This window comes from Paramormyrops kingsleyae, chromosome 19 (assembly GCF_048594095.1).
Source record: "Paramormyrops kingsleyae isolate MSU_618 chromosome 19, PKINGS_0.4, whole genome shotgun sequence".
In the NCBI taxonomy this organism is placed as follows: domain Eukaryota; kingdom Metazoa; phylum Chordata; class Actinopteri; order Osteoglossiformes; family Mormyridae; genus Paramormyrops; species Paramormyrops kingsleyae.
This window is the reverse complement of record NC_132815.1, coordinates 4,730,012-4,742,929: the sequence shown is the minus strand read 5'-3', so window position 1 is coordinate 4,742,929 and position 12,918 is coordinate 4,730,012. Positions and strand designations below refer to the sequence as shown.

Sequence of the window (12,918 nt, the reverse complement as noted above, 5' to 3'; positions counted from 1 at the left end):
CCCTACTGGTTACTAAGTAATTTTCACAATTTGTTATTCCTATCCACAGCATTCACTATTTATTTCATAGTATACTATCTTTTATAATAAATATTTTATAACCAACATTTACTTTAAAATGTATTTGATTTTCTTTACTGTTCTGTGTTCTGATGAGTATGTCTCGTTAAAACAAAGTAGTGATGATATGTTCTTCATGGGTAAAAATTTCTGCCATGTTCCTGTGTTGTGACTGTATTCTCAGGTAACCAGAACCTTTCTGTTCATAATCCCAGCTCCCAGTTTCCATGGCAACATAGTCACCAACAGACCTATGGAAAAATGCTGGACAAACACAAAATACATTTGACAAAACTCTGAGCAATCAGTCCACTTTGCATAGCTCTCCTGTTCAGTCTATGAATTTATATTGGCATGAACACGTAGAAATTATCACACAAACTACACATAAAATATACAAATTTAAACTCACCTCTCATAGATAAAACTAGCTCCTACTGCTTTTGAAATTCTGCTGAGTCATGCTGTATATCACACAGATAATCATGGCAGGCACTTGTCCCCATGCCTACTATATGCAAATATATTTATTAGATGAAAGAAAAAATCCCATCTGCATATTGTGTGACCTGCTGTAATAGGTTTGCTTGTCTCAAAGGGGATGTTCAAGAATATAAATAAAGTTATTTCCTAAAGAAAAACACTGAGCATGTTCAAAGGATGCAAAACACATCACCTTTAAAAAAACGTCTCATCATTCATCATCCACAACTGATTATCCAGTAGAGGGTTGCAGTGTTTGCTTGGAGCGAACCCAGGAAGCCCAGGGCACAAGGCAGAGAAACACCCTGGAAAGGATGTCAGCCAACTGCAGGGTCTTATAAGACAACAGCTCTACGCTGTTTTATTTTGTTGTTGCTTTGTGACAGAGAAATGAACATTTCGCTAGAGCTGGAAACATACCAGTACTGCTATCCAGCAGCTAATGGAACGTGTGTTAAAAGTAGCTACTCTGGATTTGCCAGGTTTGCCTTGTACGTGTTTTTTGCGTCAGGGATGACCGTGACCATCATGGGGAACCTGGTGGTCATCATCTCCATCGTGCACTTCAAGCAGCTGCACACACCGACCAACATGCTGGTGATGTCACTGGCCCTGGCCGACCTGCTTCTGGGGGCCGTCGTGATGCCCTTCAGCATGATCAGATCAGTGGAGGGCTGCTGGTACTTTGGAGATTCTTTCTGCTCATTACACTCCACTTTCGACTTGTTCCTCTCATGTGTTTCAGTCTTTCACCTGATTTCCATTGCAGTTGATCGATACCAGGCAGTTTGCAATCCTCTGCGGTACCATAACACAGTGACCATTGCTGTGGCTTGGCTGATGGTAGCGTTGAGCTGGGCTGCAGCTGCTTCTTACTCCTGTGGTCTCCTTTACTCTAAGGGCAGTGTGACAGGCCTAGATGGATACATCACTTCCATAAATTGCTTGGGGAGCTGCATCCTTCTATTTAATGTTTTATGGAGCACCCTAAACACTCTGATTGGATTTTTCCTGCCATGTTCAATAATCGTTGGCCTTTATGCTAAAATATTTCTGGTAGCCAGACAACATGTCAGACAGCTTGGAGGTATGAATCAGCAGCCATGTTTTAAACAAGAAAATGGAAAGAGGAAAACTCACAGCTCAGAGCGAAAGGCTGCAAAGACCCTTGGCATTGTTGTAGGCGCCTTCATACTCTGCTGGGTGCCTTTCTTTATCACCTCTATACTCGACCCCTATACTGACTTTGCAACTCCTGTTCTTTATGAAGGTTTTATCTGGCTGGGGTATTTTAATTCTACTTTAAATCCAATAATCTATGGACTGTTTTACCCGTGGTTTCAAAAGTCATTGAAACTCATTATATCTTTAAAGATTTTTGCTGCGCATTCCTCAAATACAAATGTTTTTCCTGAAAGTTGATTTATTCATAAATCCACCACATATTTCTGTATCATATTTACCATATATACATGCAGAGTGTACTTAAATTCTTGTTTTAAAATAGCAGAAGTAGCTGTCTGTTTTGTATTTTACCTCTTTGTTTATTTTTGGTAACATTACGTAATATAGTGAAAACAGTCTTATCTTTCAAGCACTCTGAACACTCTCTGTTTATACAATTATGTGTTATACACCTTAGCAATAATTTCAAGTTATACTTGCACTCTAAAGTGTACTGACTGATTTACAGCACTGCACTATCCTAACGCTAACGCTAACTTAATATAGGAAACAATGCAAATCCCCAGCACCTGAGATGTGAGACAAGAGGCATAAACATAAAAAAAGAGCAGGCTTATTGATTGTTTCAATGATTTTTGGAAGGTTTGAAATGTTAAATATTTAAAGTTTAAGAAACCTCAACATTTCTATTCTGTTATTTTATTTTCAAAATATTGTTGCACTCTGTACTTACAGGGACGGATTATGGGTTGTGTGGGCCCCTGGGCAAAACGTTCGCGAGGCCCCCCCGCCCCACCACCAGCACCACCACCACAACCACCACAATTCAAGGGCCCTTGGCAGCCAAACGCCCTCCCTCCATGTTTCCATCAGAGGCCCTATAGGGTCAGGGGCCCTTGTAGGCAGAGGATCAAAGAATGTAGGCCCTCTAAAATAGACAAACGAAAATACATTGTTGATAAGCGTTGCAAATTGTTTTGGGCTAGGGGCCCCACGGGCCCCCTGCACCCCAAGGGCCCCTGGGCAGCGGCCCGGCTGGCCCGGTCCGTAATCCGTCCCTGTGTACTTAGATAAAAAAAAAAAGCGACCCCCTGTAGAATGTGTTTGTGTTATGACTCAAATAAAATTGCACCAACTCAGCAATGGACACTGTAAAATAATACAATTAATAACATTGTTAACTATCTCATGCCTGACAGTCTCTGCAGGGTGGTAGGACATTTTAACTTGATAAGAAGTTAAACCACAACCACACCTGTCACCATCCACATGTTTTTTGGTGTTGGTTGTCATTTCTAATAAGACATTTATGGTAATATATATTCATTAGGGATGTAACAATACTCTCAACTTACGATTCGATACGATTCTTTTCCCACGATTTTTTTAACAGAATAAGCTGCAGACAAATATATTTTTAAATATTCCTTTATTTATCTTTCTAAACTGTGTAAAATGTGTCCTCTTTCTTAACAGTGCAACTGAAATTGAATAAAACACTAATAAATCAAAATACATAAGAAAATCTTCAAATAATAAACGGTAACGCTTTACATTAACTGCACCTACATAATGCTTTTATATTGCATTCATAAAACGTTCAGTACACCTTCATAATATATTCATTATGTATTCAGAAATCATTCATAAACATCATGTATGTATTCCTTAACATCCTAACCTCCCTTAACAGCTATAATATACAAAAATAACAAACATTATATAATAATAAACATTATAGTTGTATAATCATAATGTTTGTTATTAACATATATTAAAGCTGTTAAGGGATGTTAGGATGTTAATGTGTACCTGTATACATGCTGCTTATGAATATTCTATGAATGCATTATGAAGGTGCACCTAATATAATAATAAAGAAGTACGAAATAAACTAAGGCTTGCATGTGCAGCTTTTTTGCGTGGTTTGCCCTTTTAATAATATTCGCTCTGGCGGTGGTGAACTGAGCTAACTGTGGTGGACATGTTGAATCATGTTCTTTGTGCTATTTGTGTATGTTATCAGTCTTTTACAATGTTTGCACGTAGTTTTTTGTCTTGTCTGTGCTTTTCTTGCCGTTTTCGTTTGTGATTACCGGAAAGCTAAAATGCTGCCTCACCGCCGACTTAAGATCGGGGCGGGGTAGGGGGTGTCCAGGTGTCCTCAATTTCAAATTAGCTCGCCATCTCTTTTTTTTTTTTTATAATTAACTTCAAGCAGACATACAAGTCCAATATAAAACATAAAATATAGAGCTTAACGCTAGGGGAGAAGAAAGAAAAAAAAAAAAAGATCATCTATATAAAGATTCCTAATACAGAACAAGCCGTTAAAGTCCTAACTGCCTTTTGTTTTGAAGAGTACTTAATCGAACAGATGTATTGTTTGAACTCTTTCTCAAAGGCAATAAAGCATGGCTTACTACTCGCAAATTTACATTTATGAATATGAAATTTTGCCATCAAAATAATAAGGTTAATTATGTGAACATGAGACTTTTTAAATGTGTCATTTTCTGTGAGACCAAACAATACGTTTTTCCACAGTAAAATAAAGTTTTTAACAATACGTTCAGAAATAAAATTACAGAGGTTTTGCCAGAAATTCGTGACAACAGGGCAATGCCAAAACAAATGCACAACAGATTCCGGGTGTTCATTACAGAAGTTACAGGTAATATCAATGTCCTTTTTAAACCGTCGTTTAATAAACCATTTAGCTGGGTAGAATCTGTGAATAAGTTTAAAATAAATTTCCTTAATTTTATTGGTAATTAAATATTTATTAGGGAGAAGCCAGACCTTCTTCCATAGCTCGCCATCTCGCGTTCGGTCAAAACCAAAAACTAACGTACGACGTCGACGTGCATACGCAGTGACATCTGACGTCGATCTGACGTGAAATCAAACGTAATATTACACCAGGGCCGGTATGCATAAAACTTCCTAAGAATGATCTTAAGCATGGTCGTACACTTGGACTTCAGAGCAGCATTTTAGCCACATTTATTCTTAAGTCTGGGAGTAGGAGCAAAATCACGTCACTCTTAGAATTGTGACGCATTTAAGAGTGAAATTTTACTCTGAGAAGTTTTATGCATACCGGCCCAGATTTTCCGTTAAGTAAAGTACCGTGAAGTACTCCTAAAGTAGCAATTCATTTTCCACGTCAGCTGGTTTAAATCGTCATACATTTACATCGATTTTTAACTGATTTGCGATTCATCTTTGTGTGCCTATTATTCATTCATTCAATTTTTTATGTAATAGTCTTTTTCATGTACGTTTATTAATGTTTCAGAAGTGGCACCAATGTTCATTATTCATACAAAAACATTCTCATAATATATTCTCTAATGGTAAGAATTTCTGCCATGTTTCTGTGTTCCTTTCTGTTCATGATCAATACAGCTCCCAATTTCCATGGCAACACATTCACCTTCAGACCTGTGGAAACATGCTGGAGAAGCACAAAATACTTTTGACAAAACTCTAAGCAATCAGTTCACTTTGCATGTCTCTCCTGCTCAGTCTTTCAGTTTATATTGGCATTAACTCCGTTACACTAACACCTAATATAGACTGTACTTAAGACATAATTAAATTAAATTGAATAATTTAAATCATCTCTCATAAAGAAAACAACTGGCTTCTACTTCCTTTGTCGATATGTTGAGTCATGCTGTAAATCACACAGATAATCATGGCAGGCACTTGTTCCCATGCCTACTATATGCAAATATATTTATATTAGATGAAAGAAAAATTCCCATCTGCATATTGCGTGACCTGCTGTAATAGGTTTGCTTGTCTCAAAGGGGGTGTTCAAGTACATAAATAAAGTTCTTTCCAAAGGAAAACCACTGAGCATGTTCAAAGGATGCAAGACACATCACCTTTAAGGAACCATCTCATCATTCATCATCCATAACTGCTTATCCAGTAGAGGGTTGCAGTGTTTGCTTGGAGCTTCCAGGGCACAAGGCAGAGAAACACCCTGGAAAGGATGTCAGCCAATTGCAGGGTCTTATAAGACAACAGCTCTATGCTGTTTTATTTTGTTGTTGCTTTATGACAGAGAAATGAACATTTCGCTAGAGCTGGAAACATACCAGTACTGCTATCCAGCAGCTAATGGAACGTGTGTTAAAAGTAGCTACTCTGGAATTGCCAGGTTTGCCTTGTACGTGATTTTTATGTCGGGGATGACCATGACCATCACAGGGAACCTGGTGGTCATCATCTCCATCGCGCACTTCAAGCAGCTGCACACACCGACCAACATGCTGGTGATGTCACTGGCCCTGGTCGACCTGCTTCTGGGGGCCGTCGTGATGCCCTTCAGCATGATCAGATCAGTGGAGGGCTGCTGGTACTTTGGAGATACCTTCTGCTCATTACACTCCACTGTTGACATTTTCCTCTCATGTGTTTCAGTCTTTCACCTGATTTCCATCGCGGTTGATCGATACCAGGCAGTTTGCAATCCTCTGCGGTACCATGACACAGTGACCATTCCTGCGGCTTGGCTGATGGTAGCGTTGAGCTGGGCTGCAGCTGCTTCTTACTCCTGTGGTCTCCTTTACTCTAAGGGCAATGTGACAGGCCTAGATGGATACACCACTTCCATAAATTGCTTGGGGAGCTGCATCCTTCTGTTCAACGCACAGTGGAGCACCCCAAACACTCTGATTGGATTTTTCCTGCCATGTTCGGTAATGATTGGCCTTTATGCTAAAATATGTCAGACAGCTTGGAGATATGAGGCAACAGCCACGTTTTAAACAAAAAAATGGGAAGAGGAAAACTCACAGCTCAGAGCGAAAGGCTGCAAAGACCCTTGGCATTGTTGTAGGCGCCTTCATACTCTGCTGGATGCCTTTCTTTGTCACCTCTATACTCGACCCCTATATTGACTTTGTAACTCCTCCTGTTCTTTATGAAGTGTTTTTCTGGCTGGGTTATTTTAATTCCACGTTAAATCCTATAATCTACGGACTGTTTTACCCATGGTTTCAAAGTTCATTGAAACTCATTATATCTTTAAAGATTTTTGCTGCACATTCCTCAAATACAAAGGTTTTTTCTGAAAGTTGATTTTTCATAGATTCACCACATATTTCAGTCTCATATTACCATAAAAACATACATGATGTACTTAATGTCCTGTTTAAAAATAGCCGAAATAGCTGTTTGATTTTTTAAATTTGATTATGCATTTTAACTGTTAATTTGTTTTTGGAAACATTACACAATAAAGTGAAGTGAGTCTTATCTTTCCAGCACTCCGAAAAATATTTGTTAATAGAATTCTGTGTAATGCACCTTAGCAATAATTTTCAATTATACCTGCACTCTAAAGTGCACAGACTGTCTCTTAGCTAAGTGCCACTACACTAACCCTAGATTAACATAGAAAACAAAGCAAATCCCCAGCACTAAAGACCTCACACAAGAGGCCAACAGCCATAAAAAGAGCAGACTAATGGATTGTTTAATTTTGATTGGAGTAAACAGAGAATTCCAAGTCAACATTTAGTAAAATCCAAGGGTTGGAAAGTTACACCCAGGATGTGCTGGTTCCCTGTCAGTCCCTCACCTACATCATCTGGCCTGTTTTTCTCAGTTTATTTTTTCATAAGTTTCTTTATAAATGAACACTACAGTCAGATTTCTTGTTTTACCTTCGCTAGGCCTTCAGACCTTGAGTACCACGAGCTTCTCTAATAGCTCACCCCCCATGAAGGATGTACACAGAGAAACTCCCCACACCCATTTCTGCCTCTCTGCACCTGATCCTACCTTCCCTGCTCTCAGCACATGCAAGAGGTCAGGCTGTTGCATCACCTGCGCTCTGTGTAATCTCTGTATTGACACCTTTGATTGGGGGGGGCAGCTTGCTGCTAACTGGGCCCTTTGCTTCTGACGCTTACATCACGCTTAGGTAATACAGCAGGCCCCCCAGGACTGGAGTGGGGCCGTCTCAGCACATTAATCACACACTCAGTCTTTCTTCCTCTAAACAGTCACAGTGGGAATCATAGAGCGAAAGAAAAAACATCCATAGTGTTTGCTGACTTCTAATGTTACCCAGTCAGATCCTATGAAATGTACCTTAACCATCTTCCTGGTGTTATGAAAGATATGAAAAACATTAAAACATAGAAAATGAAGTAGTAATGAAGTACTTTATCTTGTGATTACTTTGCCAGCCAGTGCTGGACTGGGATTAAAAATCCGCCCTGGACATTGGGGTCCCCCACGATAAATTTTACCAGCCCACATACCCTTTGGGCCATTGGGAAAATACCCAGTATGCCAGACGGCCTGTCCAGCTCTGCTCACAGTCATGGGCTCAGGGTTCCGAACCCAGTGAGCTGCACTCTGCACTCGGCTAACTGGCATCTCTGTATTGCCTGCAGTGCATGACTGTGTATGTGCCCTGTAATGAATTCACATCCCGCCCAGACTGTACCCCAGCCTTGTGCATGCGCTGCCTGGGATAGGCTCCAGGCCCCCAGTGACCCTGACCAGGAGTGTGGATGATAGATGAATGATTATTTAGCTCCCCCTACTGGCTACTGAGTATTTTTCACAATTTGTTATTCCTATCCACAGCATTAAGGTCTAAATTTTTATGAAAAATGACTTTATATTATACTACCTTTTAAAATAAATATTTTATTACCAACATTTACTTTAAAATGTAATTGATTTTCTTTACTGTTTTGTGTTCTGATCCGTATGTCTCGTTAAAAAGTAAAAAGTAGTGATGATACACTTTGATACTCTCATCGGTAAAAATTTCTGCCATGTTCCTGTGTTGTGACTGTATTCTCAGGTAACCAGAACCTTTCTGTTCATAATCCCAGCTCCCAGTTTCCATGGCAACATAGTCACCATCAGACTTATGGAAAAACGCTGGACAAACACAAAATACTTTTGACAAAACTCTGAGCAATCAGTCCACTTTGCATGTCTCTCTGTTAAGTAAATAAATTTATATTGGCATGAACACGTAGACTTTATCACCTAACACAAACTGGACATAAAATATACAAATTTAAACTCATCTCTAAGAAAGAAAAGTACTGGCTTCTACTACCTTTGACAATCTACTGAGTCATGCTGTAAATCACACAGATAATCATGGCAGGTACTTGTCCCCATGCCTACTATATGCAAATATATTTATTAGATGAAAGAAAAATTCCCATCTGCATATTGCGTGACCTGCTGTAATAGGTTTGCTTGTCTCAAAGGGGATGTTCAAGTATATAAATAAAGTTCTTTCCAAAAGAAAAACACTGAGCATGTTCAAAGGATGCAAAACACATCACCGTTAAGAAAACATCTCTCCAATCATCATCCACAACTGCTTATCCAGTAGAGGGTTGCAGTGTTTGCTTGGAGCCAACCCAGGAAGCCCAGGGCACAAGGCAGAGAAACACCCTGGAAAGGATGTCAGCCAATTGCAGGGTCTTATAAGACAACAGCTCTACGCTGTTTTATTTTGTTGTTGCTTTGTGACAGAGAAATGAACATTTCACTAGAGCTGGAAACATACCAGTACTGCTATCCAGCAGCTAATGGAACGTGTGTTAAAAGTAGCTACTCTGGATTTGCCAGGTTTGCCTTGTACGTGTTTTTTGTGTCGGGGATGACCATGACCATCATGGGGAACCTGGTGGTCATCATCTCCATCGCGCACTTCAAGCAGCTGCACACACCGACCAACATGCTGGTGATGTCACTGGCCCTGGCCGACCTGCTTCTGGGGGCCGTCGTGATGCCCTTCAGCATGATCAGATCAGTGGAGGGCTGCTGGTACTTTGGAGATACCTTCTGCTCATTACACTCCACTTTCGACTTGTTCCTCACGTGTCTGTCAATCTTTCACCTGATTTCCATTGCAGTTGATCGATACCAGGCAGTTTGCAATCCTCTGCGGTACCATGACACAGTGACCGTTCCTGTGGCTTGGCTGATGGTAGCATTGAGCTGGGCTGCAGCTGCTTCTTACTCCTGTGGTCTCCTTTATTCTAAGGCTAATGTGACAGGCCTAGATAAATACATCACTTCCATAAATTGCTTGGGAAGCTGCATCCTTCTGTTCAATGCACTGTGGAGTACCCTAGACTCTCTGATTGGATTTTTCCTACCATGTTCGGTAATGATTGGTCTTTATGCTAAAATATTTATTGTAGCCAGACAACATATCAGGCAGCTTGGAAATGCGAGGCAGCAGCCATGTATAACAGAGGGACATGGCAACAGGAAAACTCACAGCTCGGAGCAAAAGGCTGCAAAGACCCTTGGCATTGTTGTAGGCGCCTTCATACTCTGCTGGATGCCTTTCTTTGTCAACTCTATACTCGACCCCTATATTGACTTTGCAACTCCTCCTGTTCTTTTTGAGGGGTTTGTCTGGCTGGGTTATTTTAATTCCACTTTAAATCCTATAATCTATGGACTGTTTTACCCGTGGTTTCAAAAGTCATTGAAACTCATTATATCTTTAAAGATTTTTTCAACACATTCCTCAGATACAAAGGTTTTTCCAGAAAATTGATTATTCATAAATCCATATTTCAGTATCATGTTTAGCATATGTACGTAAATACTCCACTTACATTCATGTTTTAAAAGAAGCAGAAATAGCTGTTTGTTTCTTTCAGCTCTTTTAATAAAAGTGAAATCTTTTAAGCGCTCCAAAAACTAATTGTTAATAGAATTCTCTTCTACACCTTTGTCACGGATCAACCCCGGGGATCCCCCGACTGACGTCACGAAGATCACGCCGCCGGGGATTCCTTGATCCTGCCTTCCCCGTTTTTTACGAACTGTCAGTCCTACGCCGCTATACCGGGTTGTCCGGTTTCTCCGGTTCTCGGTACATCCACCTACCGCAAGCTGTTGCTGATTATTTCCTAGATTAGGGAGACTATTTTAGCCATCGGATCTTGCACCCTGATGCTAGATCTTCAAGAATTATTGCTGAGTTCGAGCGTTTTCCTGTTTTTGCCTCTCCGTGTTCTCTGACCGTTTGTTCTGCCGTTTTTGACTCCGAGTTTTCTGTCCAGCCCCTTTTGATGCCCGACGTGAATCGCCTGACCTTCGCCTGTACCCTGACTACGAGACCAGCCCAGCCCCCAAGACCGACTCCGTACATCGCCCGACCCCAGCCTGTCCCACGACTATGATCCAGCCTGCTCCTTTCAATTTTTCTGAGCGATACGTTCGCCAGTAGACCTTCTGTTCTTCGGACACTTTATTTATCTTTATTAATTAAAGTCCCTTGCACCTGTTTCCGCGACAGCGTCCTCTTTGTTCCCTACCAATACCGTCACAACCTTAGCAATAATTTTCAGGTACACCTGCACTCTGAAGTGTACTTAATGTATAAGCACTGCCAGTTAAGCCAGGAAACAATTTAAATCCTCAGCACTGGAGGCGTGAGGCAACAGGTTTAAACCCAGAGAAACAGCAGGCTAATTGATGGTTTAAATATTTATTTTGGGAAAGTATTGAAAGTTTTGAAATATAGATTTATATTTAAATATAACAATATTTGATGTTTAAATAGTTTAAATAATGGGAACCTGTGATTCAGATACAAAGCTGACAGGGATCAGGGACAAGAGATCGTAGCGAAAAGGAGAAGCCGGGCTCAGCGAGTCCATCCCTGCAGTGTCAAGAATTATGCAAATTTAAGAATGACAGAAATGAAGTGCAGCTGTTATAATCACAAGTTCCCACTATTTAAACATGAAATATTGTTATATTTAAATATAAATCTATATTTCAAAACTTTCAATATGTGGGAAGATGGTGGCGCAGGAGATAGTGCCCCAGCAAACATGCCCATTTGGGCCCCGCATGGGCAGGTGTGAGTTTACTGTGGGTCAGTGTGGGCAGGGCAAACCCACACTAATCCCACGTGGGGCCCATGCGGGTTAGCCCACGTGGGGCCTGCAGCAGTTTTGCCCTTTGGGGCCCCCATGTGGGTTTTCTGTGGGCCAGCCCCTGGCCCCCCTGTGAGTAAGCCCATGCAAGGCCTGCAGCAGTTTTGTTTGACAGCCCCTTTTTAATTAGAACTGCACACAGTCACCAAGGCAAGTAATTATTATTAATTATTATTAGTGATTAATGAAATTATTAATAATTTATTACCAACAGCAACATCAATAATAATAATTATTGTTGTTGAGGATGATTATTATTAATTAATTATTATCAAGAATAATAATATTTAATTTTTATTATTATTATTATTATTCTTCTTGTTATTATTATTATCTAAAGCTGTGTGACATTTTGGCTGTGGGTTGGAAAACAATCCCGTCATACAGAGTGTTCTGGCCCTGCCATTTATTTTGTGTGGTCACTGGGGACACATTCCCTGCCCTGTGCCATAGCTTCTGCGATAGGCTCCGAACCCCCAGCGACCCTGAATAGGACACGAGGGTACAGAAGCTGGATGGATGGATGGATGGGTGGGGGACACGCGCTGGGCGTTTGAGTGCAGCGGGAAGCTCGCGATCTCGAGACAGGTGTTTCGACCGTTAGGAGAGAAAGCGACAGCGACAGTGAAAGCTAATTAAAACAATTATTGATCATCCCTTGATAGCCCCATTTAAAGGCACTCCCTGTGAGTATAAATGTTACGTTAATTTACATGTTTAACCGCATTCAGTTTAACCGCATTTTGAGTTGTTGAAAACCACAATGAAAGTTAAATTGCTCCGTTCTTGTCGGCTGAACACGTATCCGCTTGATCGGCTAAATATAGGCAGGGCTGCCAACTCTCACGCATCTGGCGTGACACTCAAGCTTTCGGACTCTCACGCTCGTGCAAGAAATCTTATGGCAAATTTATATTATTACATTATAAACCTAAAATTAGCTGCAGCAAAAGCGTTGGGGTAGTTTTCAAACCCTACAGACCATTTACAAGGGAATAAAACTGTCACAAAGGTGTAAGTGCGTGTGCGGACTTGTCTGAAATCGAAAATCTCACGCCAACCGGCTGACCGAAGTTGACAGCCCTGTATAGGTTATACTTAAATATAAGGTAAGATGTAATATTAAACGTTCCTTTATATATGCACATCTATATTGACGCGCAGAGGTAATGATTTAGGCTACCTGAAGTGTATGTGTTCCTGTACATTTATTGGAAAGACACTT

The 12,918-nt window shown here is 40.5% G+C and overlaps 2 protein-coding genes and 1 pseudogene across 2 annotated transcripts; all 3 read left to right on the top strand.

Moving 5' to 3' along the window:
• The first annotated feature begins 933 nt into the window (after nucleotides 1–933).
• Nucleotides 934–1,965, top strand: LOC111836099 (trace amine-associated receptor 13c-like). The gene has a single exon (XM_072702839.1). The coding sequence runs from the start codon at nucleotides 934–936 to the stop codon at nucleotides 1,963–1,965; it is 1,032 nt and encodes a 343-aa protein (XP_072558940.1).
• A 3,845-nt stretch (nucleotides 1,966–5,810) lies between these two features.
• LOC140581199 (trace amine-associated receptor 13c-like) lies at nucleotides 5,811–6,825 on the top strand (annotated as a pseudogene).
• Nucleotides 6,826–9,265: 2,440 nt separating this feature from the next.
• LOC140581198 (trace amine-associated receptor 13c-like) lies at nucleotides 9,266–10,300 on the top strand. The gene has a single exon (XM_072703075.1). It carries the CDS (start codon nucleotides 9,266–9,268, stop codon nucleotides 10,298–10,300), a length of 1,035 nt encoding a protein of 344 aa, XP_072559176.1.
• Nucleotides 10,301–12,918: the final 2,618 nt, after the last annotated feature.